General features: G+C 42.2%; 1 protein-coding gene across 5 annotated transcripts; it reads right to left on the bottom strand.

Moving 5' to 3' along the window:
- Positions 1–463: 463 nt before the first annotated feature.
- Positions 464–5,521, bottom strand: LOC131254805 (alpha,alpha-trehalose-phosphate synthase [UDP-forming] 1-like). Of its 5 annotated transcripts, XR_009175886.1 has the most exons (5): positions 5,249–5,521; positions 3,703–3,941; positions 3,111–3,236; positions 2,466–2,589; positions 464–895 (listed from the first exon to the last, which is right to left on the bottom strand). XR_009175886.1 is itself a non-coding variant. In XM_058255526.1 (4 exons), the coding sequence occupies exons 2-4, from the start codon at positions 4,383–4,385 to the stop codon at positions 840–842; spliced, it is 318 nt and encodes a 105-aa protein (XP_058111509.1). In that variant the 5' UTR covers positions 4,386–4,422; positions 5,249–5,521; the 3' UTR covers positions 464–839. The 5 variants fall into 5 exon arrangements, 2 of the variants coding, with proteins under 2 accessions (XP_058111509.1, XP_058111510.1); XR_009175888.1 differs by lacking the exon at positions 3,111–3,236; XR_009175887.1 differs by lacking the exon at positions 2,466–2,589.
- Positions 5,522–20,587: the final 15,066 nt, after the last annotated feature.

Consider the following 20,587-nt stretch of genomic DNA (forward strand, 5'->3'; position numbering starts at 1 on the left):
CAAAAGTTCATAGTTCAATGACGGGATGCTTAATATCAACCCTCCATCCAAGTCTGGGTCCCACCCAGCCAGCACATCATGACCAGGTGGAACCTAGAATACTTGTTTTATTTGATTTACAATGCATTTATTTATCATGCCTATTCAAATTACTTGAAAGATCCAAAAGGAAAAAAAAAAAAGGAACTACTTGGCAGAAACAGATGCAGCTTAAACTACAACAAAAAGCCGGGAAGATTACAACTATCTAGCTTGAAAGATCCAACCTTATATGTACATATATGTACATATATAAATACTTAAACATCCATCCGGCATTATTAAAATAAAATAAAAAAATAAAAAAAAAGGATTGATGGCGGTTAAGTATCCAAACCTACTGAAATGTAGCTGATCATATGTATTTTTCAGCTTCATCTCAAACCTGTGAAATATTCAAGCACAATTTGAGAAAAGGAAGAAATAACTGAGAAATGGATAAGCTGCAATTTGAGAGAGGGAGGGAGATGGGCATACATGTCAATTCTCAAGGACACTACAAACTGACAAACTATCATCAATTATAAGATGCTAACCCTTCTCCAGAAAGTAGAGATATTTAAGCAAATTATCTTTCGATAATTAAAAGATATGTTGCTAAAGTGTTTGATTTCACAGATATTCAAAGCATGTATTTTTACTATTTGTCAAAAGATAGGGATATATCAGCCTTTTCGCTTCACAATCCCACAACCATTTGATGGGCTACGGACTTGGTATTTCATCTCATGAAATCAAAATAACTATTAAATAAGGGTAGCTAATGACCTGCTTCTTTTTCAGCGACTCCTCTGCAGCAGCTATCTTATCTGCACACGCTTTTCAAGATCAGATAGCATGCTCTTTTCTCTCTTCCCTGAAAACCAATGCAGTCTCGCATATCAATTAACAGTACTTTTTATGTGTAAAGTAAATTTCTAAAATTGTGATGTTTCCTAGCATTCACAGTTGGAAAGTAGCCATCAGTCACATGGCAGCAACGTTGCTTTCCAGTTGAACTTGAAAGGAAAATTGCTGTCAATTGGAGCTCAGGTCATGAATGATGAGGGAATTAAGATTTGGTTATTTCCAAATTATTAGACTAACAATTGCAGAGCTTTCCTAAGCAAACACGCACGTGCAATAAAGCTCATGTACATGCCACAAATGTGCCAACATGGCACATGGATGCAAAATCCAATCCATCCATTAGGTTGGTCCAACCCTGTACATGTTTTCCCAAAAAATAAATCTGGTCCACTCAATACATAGGTCGCAAAATATATTGGGGCCTGTGCCAAGATTGGAAATAGGTGGATGTGTTAGAGAACTTCAGCCGAGATTTTCAGAGCTGTACATTTGTTTGGATCTCGGATCTATCATGCCATGCCGGCACATGAGCTTTATTACAACAGAGACCAAGAACCACGCAGGTTAGGATGGGTGAGTTGGTACAAGTTGAAGGCTCTAAAAGGGCAAGAGGAAGGCTCAAAAGGAGGTGCATGGAGGTAGGAAGAAAAGTCTTGATGATCTACAGTCTAACTGAAGGACTAGCCCTTGAATGGAATGGTGGAACAAGACTCACGTAGCTGATCCCAATTACTTGGGGTAAGGCTTAGATGATGATAATGATAATTGCAGTAGTTACTAGAAAGGAACTCATGAGATATTTTTTGTTTCAAAATTTTAGGTATGGCATTTCCATAAGTGGATTTGCATAAGGGCTGCATCATATTGAAAGATTAAGACCTCCATGGCCAGACTGCTCCTTGTCAAGGGATACATAGTTCCGTTTCCAAGGAGGGGCTCAAAGGCTTGATATAAGCAACAAACAATGAAAACAAGGAAAATGAGAAAGAAGGAATATGTGTTAAGGATTTGGAATAGAAGAGCAACAATCCCCACTTTCATCAATGAGCCAGATTTCTCTCGTTTTGAGCTTGTTTTCTGAAGCCAAACTACAGTGTTTGATCTATTAATACTTTGTAAGTACTAGCTTCTTGAGTTTATTTCTTTGATTATCAAGCAATGCAATCTCGTTCCAGCAGTGGCGGTAGTGCTGAATATGTAACAGTTAAATATCTCCATCAGCATTCTCTTCTAAGAAAAAACAAATAAATTTGTCTAAAGTTGGTTAACACAGATGGAAGAATACCATGTGCAGCTGATGGAAAAAAATAAAAAAATAAAAAAAAAAATCCATCTAAAATTGTTGAAGAAAGAAGTTTAACATAATGATCAAGATGGAACTCTTAGATCAGCTTATAAAAATTTAAGCTCCCATTGCTGTGAGTGATGGTTTCCCAGTCTGGTTCAGTGTCAGCTTATAAAAATTTAAAAGCCTGCAAGTGTGCTTGCAACATTCAACCTTCGAGCATCGCACATGCAACAACGAAAAAGTGTACACACACCATAGCCTACATTTGTTACCATACATCTAAAAGTACCTTGGAGGTGCCACTATTAATCTGCAAGAGCCTCAAATGTGCAAAATTGTCCATTTGTATATAAGCCATATGTGACACAAGATCGCTCCCTATTCCAATGCATTTGACAAACAATTACAGCTCCCTATTCCAATGCCTTTGACAAACAACATACAGGACATTAAAATAATAATAATAATAATAATAATAATTTTTAAAAAAAAAACTACTCCAAGATCATTTGCTATTTAGGGTGTTTGACAAACAACATACAAGACAGTAGACTAGGCCAGCACAATCAGTTTTTTCATCCTTCTAGTTTGATCAGCTCCCTTTATTGTATAAATATATTTGATGAAGCAGAAAACTGGAATAACGGTTTAAAGCATTCATAGAGATGTTGATCTAGACGTAGCCTAAGCATTCAACATGGTCTTCAAATAGTTCACTTCTAAATTAGATCTATAAACTAGAATGACAGTGAGGTATTTTAGATTACCTAGGAAGATGGTCGACTTGTGAAAGCTTCAAGAAGCAACAAAATTCCTTAATGGAAGACAAATATGAGTTTCTTGGAATGCCAAGCATCTTCCCTTGCCCGTGGCTGTAATCCGTTAAAACCCACATTTTTGAAATGTGACTCAATCATCTATTATTTCTACTGACCTTGCAGAAAGAAGTCTTTTCCGAAATAACTGATCTCCCCCACAAGAAAATGGGCGCCCACCAACAACACTGAGCTTTAATGTGGGAAAATCCAAATGACAATAACCAACATGCTGTTCACCGAGACTGATCATCAATGAAGACAATTTTCGCAATTAAGATGAGGCTCTTCATTTTCTCCAATGATTAGTAAAATACAGTTCTTAGAATTGTAGTCTGTGAATTGCCATGCCAATGATGGAAACTTCCAGATTTATGAAAGCTACAATTGGCCTGTCACTAAAATTTCTACAAATACAAAACAAAAAAGCAGCAGTATATTTGTTGATTTTTGAATATGTTGCGCCTGATAGCCATTTTATTCAGCTTTCAGCTGACCGACCTATCTCAATTTGAATAGTATTATGTAGATTAGGCAGAGACAAAACTTAGCCTGAATTTATTCAGGATGAAATCCTCAAACTATTTTTACATTTTTACAAAAGAAGTGAGAAATGTTTTGAAGTAACAATAAGGTTAAGGTAATCATGAAAATCTGGGAGGAAAAATATTTGAATAGAACCGTTGAATAAAGAGCTTGTTTTCCACTTACCAAGAAGAGCATTTACTAGACCCCCAGAACTGGTCTCTAGTGACCAAGAATCGTAACCATTCCTAACAACAAAGAATGGAAGCCTGTTAATCACCATCAGTATTCGTTGTTTTAAAGGCCTTGTGTCTTTGTTTTTCCATCCCATGGTGAGAGTGCTGGCTACTATAGTTGCTTCTGTAACTTCTTCCTCGTGGAGAACTCCCCAGTCATTACCCTCTCTTAAATTCAATTCATGCTCCCTTGTCTCAACAAGCAAAGAAAAAAATCAGATACTCAGCAAATAAAAGATAATTAAAAACTTGTGTGCATGTTAAAATTACTAGAATCTCTTATTGGTAACTACTTGAAGCTCTTACTGCTTTCTATTAAACCATTCAGCTTCAGGGAGCAAACACAATTTGTTTTTATATTTACCAAACTAAAGAAATGATCAGCATTTCTAATTTTCTATCCCCAAATCAAACTAATCGAGTTATGTGAAGCCAAATATGAGAAACTCCCTTAGTACACATAAGCAATGAATCAGACTTGCAGGAATTTAGCGACTGGGTGGGGACACGTCATTAACTGATCTTAACATCCTCAATCATCCCAGTATTTGTTAACCCCACTATCAAATCAGACAAAAAATCCCATTTCTAATACTTTTAGCTAACTTACAATGAGGTCTTTCTTTTTTCCATAAGGTGATTGGATTAAGGTACGTAGCCCATCTGCACACTGCATTTGCCAAAATAAAATATGGATATAAGATCCAAGCCATCTATCCAGTGGCTCCTGCAATGCAGATGCCATGTCCCAAAAAAGAAGCTTGCTACTTATCATGTGGACCACAATGTCAGAAACAAATGGGCAGCTAACAAAAGCATGATGAAGTTATCTTGACTGTCCATTTGTACCATAAATCCTAGACCACCTGATAATTGAACTATCATGATTTTGGGCAAGGAAAGGTCAAAACAAGCATCAAAAGCCTAGACAGAAACCATCAACTACCCAATGAAGAATTACAGCTACAGATAGAAACAATTGCAACACAAGATTCTTATGCCACTCCAATACTGTGCAAAGACGTGAGTGCGTGTGATACAAGTACTTAAGACTTTTTTTTTTTTAAGAAAAAGAAAAAAAAGGGATAGTTGAAGACTCTGGTCAGCCCATGGTTTTAAGACTTGGACGGGTTATGCAACTCTTCAAAAAGACTCAGTGGGATCTGATTCAGTTTGGTACGATGAGCCAAGTAGACAATTCACTCACATACATACTCACACCCCATGGTCTCAAAGAGGTGTGATATAAGGACCCGATGTTGGTTTAAACTCTGTTTCATCTGCTGCCCAAAACGGAAGGAACAGGACTACCCAATCGGAATCCATCCATCTTGGCCACCCTTGTCCAAACAGGCCGTCAACAAGAATCTCTTGGTTGAAGCATTTCTTCAAACATGTAGGAGGCCATGGACAGTGGCAGATATGGCTGCCACTGCCATGGTTGCTGCCCAATTTCTGGCCATTGAAAGAGGAAATGAGAGAGAAAGAGAGAGTACCTTTCACTTCGTGTGCCCTAATTTCTTCTATTCACGTCAGCTATTGGACGGAGATCGATCAATGGTTGCTTCGAGGAGAGCGAACTGGGAGAGACGTCAATGGAGAGGGAGGGAAATCAGGGAGATCGAGAGATGGAGGGAGAGGAAAGGAGAGAAATCGAGGAAGCCAAAGGGTCGGACAAGCGAGATGGGAGAGAGATCGAGGAAGGGAGAGGGCCGGGAGAAGCGCACGGGACAAGAGAGAGAGGAGGGAGTTTGCGGGCGCGACGAAAATGAAACTCTGCGTCCGTAGCGGACGGACTGCCCGGGCAAGTTCTTCTTCATCTTCAACATATGAAAGCAAGACTGAGAGGGAATGGGAAAAGAGAAGCTTACCTATTTGAAGACGTTGCTCGATGGAAGGCTGAAGACGCTGCCAATGGAAGATGACCCGCTCGATGGAAGGTTGAAGACGCTGCTCGATGGAAGAGGCCGCTGCCAATGGAAGGCTGAAGACGCGCTCGATGGAAGGTAGAAGACCCGCTCGATGAAAATGGGAAAATGGGAAACGGCGCTCAACATTTTGGCATTCCTCTTCCAAATCACATAAACATTTCAAATCCGAAAAAGTGTTAGTTTACCATTGTTTATAACAAACAACTTGATAACAACCGTACATGCGAGAGGGACCCTTTTCTAGATACTTAAGATGTATATATAATAAAATCATAAACAATAAACATTTATACCTAGACGGATTATTTGAATGGTCTGGATAACTCTATATCATTGCCACTATTTTCTAGAACTAGTCACCACCATTTTACATTCTGTACAAAACTCATAGTTTTTTAAACAAGAAAAAGGTCAATAGCTTTGGAAATGGGAGGGCTCTATGGGCCCCACCATGATGGATATGTTTCATCCATGCCGTCCATCCATTGTTACACATCATTTTGGGATCGATCCCTGAAATTTAGACCTATTAAGTCTTAGGTGGACCACAAAAGGAGAATATGCTGGACGGTTGGACGTCCACCATTAAAAAATGTGGGAAGGATAATTGGGTTTCGCCGACGGCTTTTAGCCGTCGGCAATAGCAACGAATTTTGGCCTTAGTTAAAACTACCCCAAGTCCACCGGCTTTGCCCAATTTTTTGGTAGTGAGTATAAATGTCAAACAACCCCATTGAAAATTTATGTTCATTCAAAAACACTAGGCTACAATTATTGTATAAATCCAAATCAAAATCAACAGAAAACAATACAAAAATATCCCTTCTAATTTCAACTACCCCTCCTGTTGGACAAAAGCGCAGCCTCATTACCAAAATTCTAGAGGCTTGGTTGCTTGAAGCCAACTCGCACTGTTTTCTATAGATGGTGTAGATATTTGCTTTAAAAAATTTTAACAATCAAAATCATGGACATTAGATAGTCCCATCCATCAAATTTTTTAGTTTCCCACACTAATCAAAATGGTTGTGACCGTCCAAAGTAGGGAAAACTATTTAGATTGTAATCAATTAAGTTTGATTTCAACTATCATATTGTCCAAAGTAGGGGAAAATATTAAGATGGTAATCAATTGATATATCTTCATTACTCATGTTATGTGAAGATATTGCTTTATGTTATAGTTTCAGCTCTTATCTCACACCAATATGATGCAATCCCAAGCCACAACAAAACCGGATCAACCCTAAGTATTTGAAATTCGGATCTAATGCCACCGTTAATCACGCTTTGTGCAAGTATGTTCAATGAAGTTAGAATAATTACGATAAATAGAATAACCAAAACAATCAAACAAGAAAACATATAACATGCCTATTATGTGGAAAACCCTTACATGAAAAAATCATGATACAAAGAGATGGAAATCCACGATAATCAAAACTCTTAGAGTTTATACCACTCACCTTCTTTGATTATAGAAGAAACATGAGCTCCCCTTGTGATATGCACTTAAGAAAACTCTAACCTCTTGAGAAAATCATTTCTCAATCCCTTACAAGTGTCTACAACCCTCTCACCTCACAAAACACTTTCCCTTAGAGAGAAAACATGTTTCCATCAAGCCCTAATCTAAGATAGACTTAAATACCCCAATTTGCGTTAATCTAGGTAACCCGTCGATTGGACTTAAGGGGACCTTCGGTCGAACCGAAACAAAATTGACTTACACATATCAGTCGAACCAAAAATATACAAATCTTTATAGAGTGCAAACTAATATTCACCCATTAATTCAGTTAGATTGATGGGATACCGGTTGAACCTACAGTGACCTTCTCTACACTATCAGATTGCCAAAATACAAGGCATCCCACAAAACAATTACCACCGTGACTTACATTCTACCAAGTCACCCCGAAGATCTCTCGTGAATTCTCTACCTTGAGCATAAACCATTCCCTACATTCTCCATCTAGAACATAACTTCATCTACACCCCTGTATAAGGGTGCCCGATGTCACGCCTCAAACTTGGAAAATGGGCTCACAAAATTCTCGATCGTCGAATCCGGCGCCAACAACCTCCATAGTGTCCCATTCTCGACTTCCGGCACTCATATGCCAGATTTCGATCCTGGGATCCTACAAGAAGGATTTTCAGTATGATTTTTTTTTTTGTAATGGAGTATAACCACAAGCATAACCAAGTCACAAAACAACATTACCACATATCCACTATATCAAAAACTTTAAGTAGAATGTGGAAAGAAAAATACAAGGTAATCAAAAGCTCCAAAATAATCTAATACGTGCTCCTGCCTTAGCGCTACTGCGAACCAACGTCACCTGCACGCAACGGTCGTGTATAAGCTTACAAAAGCTTAAAGGGTGGTGTAAGCGTGTGCGCAAGGCAACCACCAAGTATACAATATTAGAATAATGCGGAAATATACGGGTAAGTCCATGAATACTATCAGCCGTACCAAGGCTATGTGATGCAAAGCATGAATGCTATCGACCATACCAAGGCCATGCGATGCGAGGCCTAAGTAGCCAAATGTCATATGCGAGATGCAAAGCAAGCATGTCAGTCCTCAACAAGTACACACATCTGTACAATTTCTCTCTGGGATATCACCGGGGTTTAGTACACTTCACACTAACTATCACCTTCGTAGTCACATAGCTCAGTAAGTGGAAGAGACCACACTATCCACCTGACCAGTAGTTTGTCAATACCTACCCGGCTCATCGATAGCGGACTCATTTGCGAGCTGGTTAAACTCAGCCTAACTTATAACCCCCTCACTCGGGCGGATAAGGCCACACCCCCTTCCAACCAATCACGACACAGTGGGAGACGCGGCCTACTAGTATTCGGCACTTCGACGCTCATGTATCGACTCGGTCTAGATGTTGGAGCATCTCCTAGTACCAAAAAGGTTCTGAAATTTTCACCCAAGGACATCCTACGTACCCATAGTGCTAGACCCAATATTTTCGGTGTCCAATCCGGCCATCCACGACGTGCCTGTGGAGGCCACGACCTTGATGTCGCTAGGGCGTACAATGATCATGTCACACATATGCGAAATGCATGAGTCACACCTCCAGTCATGCAGCAATCTTGCGCGTACCATGCGCTCATGTGAGTAACTCCTATTAGTGAGTCCCATAAATAATCTACCCAATGGCATATGTTATGATCGGTTACTACTCATATCAAGCATACATATGATGCATATGGCATGAGTCATGGAATTATACTGAGCATGTTTATAAAGTGATGAACCATCCTTAACAACAAAGATGGGCCTAGACGGCTCACACACAACAAGTATGAGCCTATCAATGGACCCTAAGGAAAGTTACAATGCGAACATTTAACCAACATTATCCTTACAATGTGGACGTCAAACCATCATTGCTCCTAAGGTATAGCCCGCCATAAACATTAGCACATAAACCATGGTGAAACCACACATTACAATGGACCTTATGTACATCCCATTGGGCCTCGACCCATGAGCCTCAAATACATCAAATGGGCCGTATCACATGGGCCTCATATGTATCAAGGTGAGCCTCAACAACGGGCCTTATACACATCAAGGTGGGCCTCAACAACGGGTCTTGTACACATCAAGGTGGGCCTCAACAACAGGCCTTGTACACATCCAAGTGGGCCTTAACAACAGGCCTCATATATCACATCGGGCCTTATTAAATGGGCCCCAAGTACATCACATCAGGCCTTACCAAATGGGCCGAATCAGTGGGCCAAATCAAATGGGCCAAGTCGAATCCATCTATTCTTAGAAATCAATATAGAGTATTATATAAAAATGAATCATATCAAAAGATCAACTGGACCATATCATGCCTAACCGTGGTGATAATGATTTCCATGGTTAAATTCCAGTGGGCCCCACCATAGGGTTTATTCCCCATCCAGCCTATTCATAAGGTCACAAAGACCCGGATTTAGAGGAAAAAACAAATATCATATAGGTCCAAACTTGGTAGCCCAAGGGATTTAATTGTGGACATTCAAACCCACTTTTTTCTGTAATGTGTCCACCTGATCCTAGATTTGTGTTATTTTTAGTCTCAACCTGTAAGATGAGCTTGCCGATAGGATGGACGATTTGGATGCTACACATCCATCAGCGGGCCCTCATAGAGATGGACGGTCATAGATAAATCACATACCTCATGGTGGGGTCGTGTGGCCCACTAGATGGACGGACGGTCGGTTGGATGGATGGACGGATGCACATACATCACGGTGGGGGGCCACGACTGGGACCCACGGTGCCTCTCCCGCCTACGCAGTAGCAAAACGCTGCTACAGCGTCCTCTAGACGTGCAGCAGCAGCAGCACCTGCTGTATTATTTTTTTTATTTTCATTTTCAGGTGGTTTTTCCCTAGGTGGGGCTCGCATCAGGTGGATCCACTCCACCCATTGGATTCTATAGCTCAAGACAGTCTAAACGAGTCCAATATTCAGCACGTTTTGACAGGTAAAAACATCAAGGTCGGTCCTAACAGTCTTTAACAGTCAATATTGTTGTTTTCTATGGTATGGCCGGCTTGATTATCGAAATAGCTTCATTTTTCGGCTCAACGCCTAAAATGAGTTGGGAGATGGGATGGACGGCGTGGATTAGATTTATACATCAAAGTGGGGCCTACATGAGCAGCCCACCTAAAGTTTTGAATCAAGCTTATATATATATATATATATATATATATATATATATATATTCTTTACACAGCAATGTCCAGACCTTGCTAGGCGGGGCTGGCCCATCTAGCCATGTTGGGGTCCACCTATATTTGTATTTTCACATCATTTGGACCTGCAAATAAAAAGGGTAGCAAGATGGGTTGGTCCCCATGTTGGACAGCCATGTGGTCCATTAGATGGACGATCTAGATATCACATACACTCATCATGTGAGCCATAAAATAAAGGAAGGAGAGAGAGAGAGAGGGCTTTACCACTATGAGCCCTCCCTTTCCATGCATTTAATCATACATCAAGTGGGTCCTAATACATGTGGGCCCACCAAATCAAAATCAATGGTAGATATTCCTTCTCCATCATAATGGAAGGTCTAGATGATCCCTTTCAAACTAGAAAAGTAAACATCATGATGGGGTCCATGGAGAATGGCCCCATCATAGAATGGTCATGTGAATCATGGTAGGCCATCGGTTACATCTACAGTCCAAAGTGAGGTCCATACCATCAATCGGTAGGCCCCACTTGACCCATCATCAAAGCATTAAATCTAAGCCTATAAAACACCCACTGTTCAATCTTCTTAGTCCGATGGAATGTCAATCTTCTTGTGTCTCACTTTGATGGAAGGTGATGAGAATTGAAGGGCTAGGATGATGGATTTTGGAATAGGAAGTGGGCCATACACAACACACTTTTTCTCTCATTGAAAATGCTTGGACTTCCACTTTGTTGTTGCTTGGAAAATGTGAAGAGAAAGAGAGAGAGAAAGGGTAGTTGTAAGAGAGAGGTGATGGGTTTGAGTAAGGGATGTGAGTGATAGATGTACTTGACTTGAGAGTTAACTTAGGGTATGTTGCTTAACTTAGGAAGAAAGAAAACATGGGTTGTGTACTTTGATTGATTGATTGATTGATTGATGATTGATTGAAGGGATTGGTTATAGAGATTCTCTTAGGTTCGCAAATACGCGACGTTTCTTCGAGATAAACACAGGCCCACATCTCCTGGCCAAGGTATTGAATCGGTGTGCAAGATGCGGCATCGGAAACGCGGTGATGGTGCGGTTGCAATGGCACAAGTCTTGGATTAAGCCGACTCAAATCTACAGGATATGACTTAGGGTCATGCAGAAACGTTGATTATAGGTCGCGGGTTGCCGAAATTCATCAGGAAGGATTGCAGAAGTCTACGAAATGGTATGGACTGGGTTACAAGCCTTATAGCTCTCCTCACCTAATAAAAATTTCATCCTCGAAATTTATATTACCATCGCAACTAAACAAACTCATAATGGAATAGAAAACATAACATCATATATAATCAAAACACAATACAATATACAATCAAACATCGAAAAGATGGGGATAACGCTCTCGAATCTTAGCCTTACGCTCTCAAGATGCCTCATCTACACTATGATGACTCCACTGCACCTTCACTAAGGGAAAACCTTGGTTCAGAGGGCTTACTCCTTCCGATCAAGGATACAAACTAGCTGCTTAATGTAAGAAGCATCCTCATGAACCTCCAACTGCTGTCAATCAATAACAGGAATGATGTCTGACCCACACTTCCTCAACATAGAGACATGAAAAATGTTATAGACAGCAAACAACTGAGATGATAAGGCAAGCCAATAGGCCATGGCACCAATGCACTTGGTGATCTCGAAAGGTCCTATAAATCTCAGGCAAGCTTGCCCTTCAGTCTAAAACGAACCACACCCTTCATGAGTGAGACCTTGAGATACACACGGTCCCCAACGGCAAACTCTAAGGGACGACACCAATGATTAGCAAAACTCTTCTGCCGACTCTAAGCTGTGCGCATCCTCTGCCTAAAGATGTCGATGACCTCTAATGTCGCTGCATAAGCTCGGGACTTAGGAGATGCCGCTCTCCAATCTCGGTCCAACAACTCTGAGATCTGCACGGTTTGCCATATAATGCCTTAAAAGGAGCCATGTCAATGGTCGCCTGATAGCTGTTGTTGTATGCGAACTAAGGTAATCATAGGTGCTCATCTCAACTACCCAAGAAATCAATCACGCAAGCCCAAAGCATATCCTCAAGGATCTAGTTGACTCTCTTGGTCTGTGGATGATACGCGGTGTTGTGCTGCATGTAACGCCCTGAGTTTAGATGGTCGAGCAAAGCTCTACTCCTAAGATCCAGCACATCACTTATGCAACATAGATAATGATGTTTAAATGTTGTCCATATTAGTGCATTAAAAATGAGAGGGATTACTAATTCAGCATATCATACTCTAGAGTTAATGAAATTAAGCAAACGAATGACTGAGATAAATATATAAAGTATAAGCGTGTTTTATAACCTCTAGAGTATGAATGTGTTACTGGGCTAAATATATACATATTTTGTTTCAAAATATACAAAATTTCAAAATGTGAATGTCTGACTAATCCATATAATCCCCGTGATCCTGTCAATTAGCACATGGTCTACATAGACCCGCCTGATAGCTGTATATAGGAGAACTCCTCCTCCTCGTTAAAGAAGTCCATCTCAGATGTATAGACTTCACCATCACCTGCATCTACAACAGAATCTAGTTGGTGTTTTAAAACATCATCCCAGAGTGGGAGTGAGTGATCAACTCAGTGGTACTATAAGGTAAAGGTTAACATGTCATCAATTCAATCAAGCAGTAATGATAAAGCAGTACAACAATAACTTCCTAAATACTCTGGTTAATGCAAGAATAAAGTGTAGTAATGATGCATGCACTCGCACAAAGCTCCCTCACAAGCGACAAAATCAGCTATTCGCGCATGACAAACTTCTTCATCGTGCCCTTTCTCTATAAAGGCCATATGCAATGCGGTGCATGGTCATGTTAGCCGAATACTTAATTAGGCTTATTCATACAGCAGGTTTGAGAAGCTAAGGTACCTCCCTTTGAATCATTTACCCAAACAAAGGATCCATCTAGGGTCGTCAATCCTAGTTAACCACATACTATAAGCAAGTTGTAGAGTATCACCCTAATGAAGAATAGTGGATGAGCAAGTTCAAGAGTTTATACTTGAGGTTACTACGGGGAGGCTCGTCACCTCAGCGCAGGCCGACAACTCAAATAAAGTGTCTCATACCACCGTATTTAGCTCACAAGTTTGGTTGCTCACTAGTCACTACGAGGAGGCTCATCACCCCAGCGTAGGCCGACGGCTCGACCACGGTGTCCCATACCACCATACCCGGCTCATGAGTCTTAGTGGATTAAGGTACCATGGTTGAAATGGGTCTTTACATTGATAAGGGTATCTTAGATTCCAGCAGTGGCGTCCATACATAACGAACATACAATAGGCCAAATCGGTTTTGTTGGATAAGTGTGATTGGTACGAGTGCATGCTGATTTAATCGACATGGAGCGCATACGCACTCCACGTGGCCTAACCACTGTCGACAATCGTCATACGACTCGGATTCATCGAACGTATCAAATATAGCGAGACTAATTCTGCCACTCAATGAGAATTGTTACCGATTGCTTAGACTACGTTGTAGTCCCAATCTTACTCAGATGTGGCACGTAAATACATGTGAAGATCATATCAGCATTTGACAAACAATTCTAAATCAATATCTCATTTGAGCATTTTACCAAACACATTGAACATGTTGCTAAGCACTTGCATTTAATCCATGCGTAGTGGCGATATGATTTCATGAAAGAAGTTATTTATATGGTTAAAGAAATTAGGAATCTTATCTTAATACACTCAATAAATACAATCCAATAAATACAATCCATCAACAAATTCTCATTCAGACATTTTAACAAACACTTACACTACACATTTCCAAGTATATAGACTAGATTAGTTACAACCCGAACTATAGCACTTTCTTACACAAATTAGGTTATAAAGCATATGGCAAACATGAACCTTAAGTTAGAAATCATGGCAAGCATAAATTAGAATTTCATACTCATTTAAACATTTCAACAAACACATGGAATGCATTTTATATTCAACATAGTTCACATATGTGTAATTTATCAAAAACGTCGTAACTAAGATCATATGGCAGAAATCAAGTTAGACACAAATCATTGCTAACTTTGAGAGCATTGAAAACCATAACCTAAACGTTTATAATCTTCACCTTTCTTCAGAAAGCTTGATTCGAACTCGGTTCCAACACGACGTTCCGGAAAATGGAACGATGGCACCTAAACAATGAAATAGGTTAGCTATTTCATCAATTACTCTATTTAGATTTCTAAAACAAGATTAGGGCTAGGATTTCTTACCCAAATCGTAGTTGAAACGGGTTGTGTAGTGATGTGGAAGGGCGATCTAGTGCGTGTAGTCTTAGGAGAGAAACACTGCCATGATCTCCCTGAATCTCACTTCTCTCCCTCCTCTTTTCTCTTCTTTTCTCTCTTTTCTCTCCTAGGGTTTTGAGAAATTCGTATGGGAGAGAGAGAGGGTGGTTTAAGGGCATTATATAGGCCCAGAAGTGATGTCAATGACTCTAAGGCCATGGTATACTTAGGTTATAGCCAAAAGGTGCCTGTTTTTGACAAACAGGGCCCTTAGGAAGGTCTGTTTCTCACCTACATCATAGAACAAGTTCCCTGACCATGGATCTAAGCCAAGTTATGATTTCGGTTCAATCGGATTAGCGGATCGACCGTGGAGAACTAATATCAGATTAACGATTGTTGTTCCTCGATCAGGGCTACAAGTATACCGATTGGTGCAGAGAAATTTTTCTGATCCATGGGTAAAGTTCGATCAGAATCTGACGGTCCGAAGTCTTCAATTTTACCCTCAAACGAATGGCCCAATTCACTTAAGTTTCAAGTCACTTTCTAAAGATATTTGTGTTTCTCACACACTTTACTCAAGGCTCAAGTTGTGCGTTTTGGGATACTATTTGGGCTTGATTCCCACGATGATTGTTAAGCCCAATAAAATGGTCATAACCATATAGTTTCACGGTTATCGGACTTTCAACATGCGGTTCAGGTCCGATATGGAGTTTCAATGTCCTCCCAAGAGCAACTGGCTTTTAGGATTCCTCCTAGGTTTTTAAGTAGTGTTGAGTTAGTGATTCTGATGGTTTTCGAGTCTTGTCATTTGTATAAATAGTGGTTCATGCTAAATCCACCGATTATTTAGTTCAGTACTTAATTAATTTTCGTCTAATTCTTAAAGAATATGGTCCATCGGGATTTCTGCCTGAGGTGGTACTCTGGCCTTTGTACGGATTTTTTCGAGATGTTACACTGCAGTACCCATCGCCGTTTGGAAGCTCCTCCAAAACTGAGATGTGAACCTCGGATCTCGATTAGAAACGATAAAAACTAGGATGTCGTGCAATCTCAATCTCCTTGATGAATAACCTCGCAAGCCGGACAGTCGGTCTAAAGTCCAGGTCGCATGAATCGCAAGAAAATGTGTCGACTTTATCAGAAGATCGACGACATCCCAGATGATGTCGTGACTGCGCTGAGTCCAATGCAAACCCATGATATAATCAGTGGATACATGCTTCCATTTCCACAACGGAACGTTCAACGATTACAAGGGACCCGGGAGTCTCTGATGATCGGCCTTAACACGCTGGCACGTGTCACACTCGGCCACAAAACTGTCTATCTGGCGCTTCATCCCCGACCAAAAATACTGACATCTCATATTATGATAAATCTTCATCGAGGCATGGTGGATAGAGAACCACGATCGATGTACCTCGGTCATAAGATCTCTGCGCAACTCAAAAATATCCGGGACACATAATCGGCCTATAAAGCGAAGTCCACCAACAGTCCAATCTGTCAATTTTACTGACTCTCAAATGATGCCTCTGCCTGATAACTCTACACTGACTCATCTACCAGCTAAGCCTCAATCACCCTTGTAACAGAGAGAGGGTTGAATCGATAGACTCGATAACTGCATAATAGAAGACTGCAAGTCGATCTTGAAGTCAAAAATTAACACATCCTCAAGCATCTTCCACTCATGAATCATCATGTGCGCCACCAGACCTTGTGGCTGACGGCTGAAGGCATCTGCCATCACGTTCGCCTTACCCGAGTGGTACTGGAGATCAAAATCATAATCCTTCAGGAGCTCTATCCAACGCCTCTGCCTCATGTTCAGCTCGGACTCAGAGAACAGATACTTCAAACTCTTGTAGTTGGAGAAGAGCTCAAATCTCACCCCATAGAGATAGTGCCTCCACACCTTCAGGGCGAAGATAACTATTGCTAGCTCCAAATCATGCATGGGGGTAATTTAGCTCATGGACCTTAAGCTAGCGAGGCGCATAAGCCACCGGTTTCCCGTACTGCATCAAGACAACACCCAAGTCAACTCACGAGACATCGGTAAATACAATAAATCCATCACTCTCAGAGGACAAGAGCGAGGACAAGAGCGGACATGAAGCGATCATTCAGCTCCATAAATTCTTGCTCACAAGCGTCGTTTTAAATGAACTCAGTACCCTTTCGGGTCAACCTGGTCAACGAGGCTGCAATACGAGAGAATCCCTCACTGAAACGTCGATAGTAACCCGCCAAACCAAGGAAGCTACGGATATCGGACGCGTTCATGGGCTGACCCCACTTAGGCATGACATCAATCTTCAAGGGGTCTACTGCAACGCCCTGCCTCGTCACCACATGATTGAGGAACATCACCTCCTTCTGTCAGAACTCACACTTCTCTAACTTCGCGTAAAGCTGGTGTACAAGGAGGGTCTGTAAGGTAATCTCTAGATGCCGCTGATGCTCCTCATGGGTTCTCGAATATATCAGAATGTCATCAATGAAAACCACAACAAACTGGTCGAGATATGGATGGAAGACCTCGTTCATCAACTGCATGAATACTGTGAGCGCATTGGTCAGTACGAAGGACATGACCTGGAACTCAAAATGACCAAAGTGCGTCCTGAAGGCTGTCTTCGGGATATCCTCATCTCGGACCCAAACTTAATGATAACTAGACCGCAAGTCTATCTTCGAAAAGAACTGCGCCTCCTGCCGCTGATCAAACAAATCATCAATCCTCGGGAGTGGGTTCTTGTTCTTCATCGTGATCTTATTGAGCTCTTGGTAATCTACGCAAAGCCTCAATGAGCTATCCTTCTTCTTTACGAAGAGTACCAGCGCTCCTCACGGCGAATTGCTGAGACGGATAAAGCCTAGCTCGCGTAACTCGTCCAATGGCTTCTGCAGTTCTCACAACTCCAACGGTGCCATACAATACGGGGCCTTCGAAATAGGCGCGATACCAGGTACGAGATCAATCTAGAACTCGGTGTGCCGACAAGGTGGTAACCCCAGAATCTCCTGGAACACATCGGGAAAACCACAAACGACTGGAAGCTGGTCGATACTCAAAGCAGCTGACTCCTCAACAGCACACGACAATAGGTAGGAAAGCTGCTCTCCTCTAGGCTCGGCAACAAACTGGAACTCTAGCATGCCGGGTATGCAGAATGTGACCGTCCTCGTGGAGTAGTCCAATATGGCGTGGTACTCAGCGAGCCAATCCATGCCCACGATGACATCAAACTCAGACATCTATAATACGAACAAATCAGCAGGCAAAAAGATGTCCCCAACAAGAACGGGGCAAGCTACGTAAAATCGGCCCAACACTGCAGTCTTCCCTAAGGGCATCGACACTAACAGACCCTCATAGGCAGACTTCATCAGCAAACCAGTTGATCGGCAGAAATCATCGACTACAAAGGAATGCGATGCACTAGAATCAAACAATACACATGCAATGCATGCAGAAACAGGGAGAGTACCCTCGACGACCCCTCCTGATACTGAGGGTCCTGTTGGGCGGCATAAAATCTGCCTTAGGCCTGCTAGGGAGGTGCAGGTCCCCTTTGAGGTCTTTACTGTTGCTACTGCCACTGTGGCGGTCTGATCTGCTGCCTCTGCTGATGTGGGGGAGGTCCTGAAGGCTAGTGTTGTAGTCGCTGCTGCTGTTGTGGTGGCTATCGCGGAGGCGGATGCAGTGCCCTCGGCTACTGCTGTTGTGGATGGGGACACTCGTGCCTATGATGTCCTGTCTTATCGCATCCAAAGCAAGTACCTGGGAACGGTCCCGAAGGTAGTGCTGGGGGTAATACTGGTACTCTGAATGTTGGACGGGTCGTGCATCGTTGCTGTGGACGATGCTGCTGCTACTGGAAGCTACTAGAGGGCGCCTTCCTCTCCTGATCTCCTCTCTGGTCACGAGCCCTCTGTAAACTAGCCCAATCTGCCTTGTAAATCTGTGCCCTTTACACAATCTGCTCAAACGTTGGAAGCATGTGTCCGACCACACGGCTCTTGTGGGTAGGACGCAAACCGTTCTCAAAATGGCAGGCCTTCCGCCCCTCATCATCAACAAGGTACGTCACAAATCTCAATAGCGTGACGAAACATGCCTCATACTGGGACACAGTTATATCCCCTTAAACTAGAGTCTCAAACTCTAATGTGCGCTGCTGCCACACATGTTTAGGAAAGAACTTCCAGTCGAACCAGTTTACAAAGTCCTCCCAGGTCTACTCGAAATCGGCCACTGCCACTCGGGCAATAGATGCCCACCAATGCTGAGCCTCACCCTGGAGAAGAAATACAGATAAAGGGACCCGCTGCTGGGTTGTACATCTCATGGTGTCGAATATCTTCTCCTCCTCGGAGCACCATATCTCTGCTGCAATAGGGTCTGGCTCGCCCCGGAAGTGCGGGGGATTGTGCTGTAGGAAGTCTTTGAGAAGGGCGCTCACACATTCCTACTCTGCCTCGGCTAGCGTAATAGTGGGACGCCTGCCCTGCCCTTAAAGAATAGCGGTCATCGCCTGTAACATCTGCTGCAGCTGGGCGACACTCACAGGTACGGTCGAATTCGCACCGGTCTCGCGTGGAGGAGTAGCATCCTTAGGCTGGAAGTAGGAATATCCGGTGGTGGAGCGGGAGTCGCAGGTGGTAGAGCGGGAGTCCCAGGTGGTGGAGCGGGAGTAGCTCGGGTCGCTCTTCTAGGCAGCATGTCCTAGAGGAAGGAACTAGGGCCTATCAGCCTTGAGAATTCTCGAAGGCATAAACATTAAGGGTCTATGTTGAAAAATTGCCAAGTTATTCGAACTCAAGACCTATTTATTCTAAGTTCATAGTAGATATGTGATGTGATCCCCAAGTATTCTCAAGTTATGCTCTGATACCAACTTTTGTCACGCCCCAAACTCGAAAAAAGGGCTTACAAAATTCTTGATCGCCGAATCTAGCGCCGACAACCTCTGTAGTGCCCCATTCTCGGCTTTCGGCACCCATATGCGAGATTTCGATCCTAAGATCCTACAAGGAGGACTTTAAGTATTTTTTTTTTTTTGTAATGGAGCATAGCCACAAGCATAACCAAGTCACAAAACAACATCACCATATATCCACTATATCAAAAACTTTAAGTACAATGCGGAAAGAGAAATACAAGGTGATTAAAAGCTCTAAAATAATTTGATACACGCTCCTGCCTCAGCGTTGCTGCACCAACGTCACCTGTACGCAACGGTCTTGCATAAGCTTATAAAAGCTTAAAGGGTGGTGTAAGTGTGTGTATAAGGCAAGCACCAAGTATATAATATCAGAGTAATGCGAAAATATGTGGGTAAGTCCATAAATACTATCAGCTGTACCAAGGCTATGCGATGCAAGACATGAATGCTATCGGCCATACCAAGGCCATGCGATGCGAGGCCTAAGTAGCCAAATGTCATATGCGAGATACAAAGTAAGCTTGCCAGTCCTCAATAAGTACACACATCAGTACAGTTTCCCTCTGAGATATCACCGGGGTCTAATACACTCCACATTGACTGCCACCTCCCTAGCCGCACGGCCCAGTAAGTGGAAGAGACTACACTATCCGCCTAACCAGTAGTCTGTCAATACCTACCCGGCTCGTCGATAGCGGACTCATTTATGAGCTGGTCAAACTCAACCTAGCTTACAACCCCCTCACTCGAGCAGATAAGGCCACACCCTCTTCCAACCGACCACGACACAGTGAGAGACACAGCCTACTGGTATTCGGCACTACGGTGCTCGTGTATCCACTCGGTCTAGACGTTAGAGCATCTCTTGGTACATAAAAGGTTTTA

This window comes from Magnolia sinica, chromosome 9 (genome assembly GCF_029962835.1).
Source record: "Magnolia sinica isolate HGM2019 chromosome 9, MsV1, whole genome shotgun sequence".
NCBI lineage: Eukaryota > Viridiplantae > Streptophyta > Magnoliopsida > Magnoliales > Magnoliaceae > Magnolia > Magnolia sinica.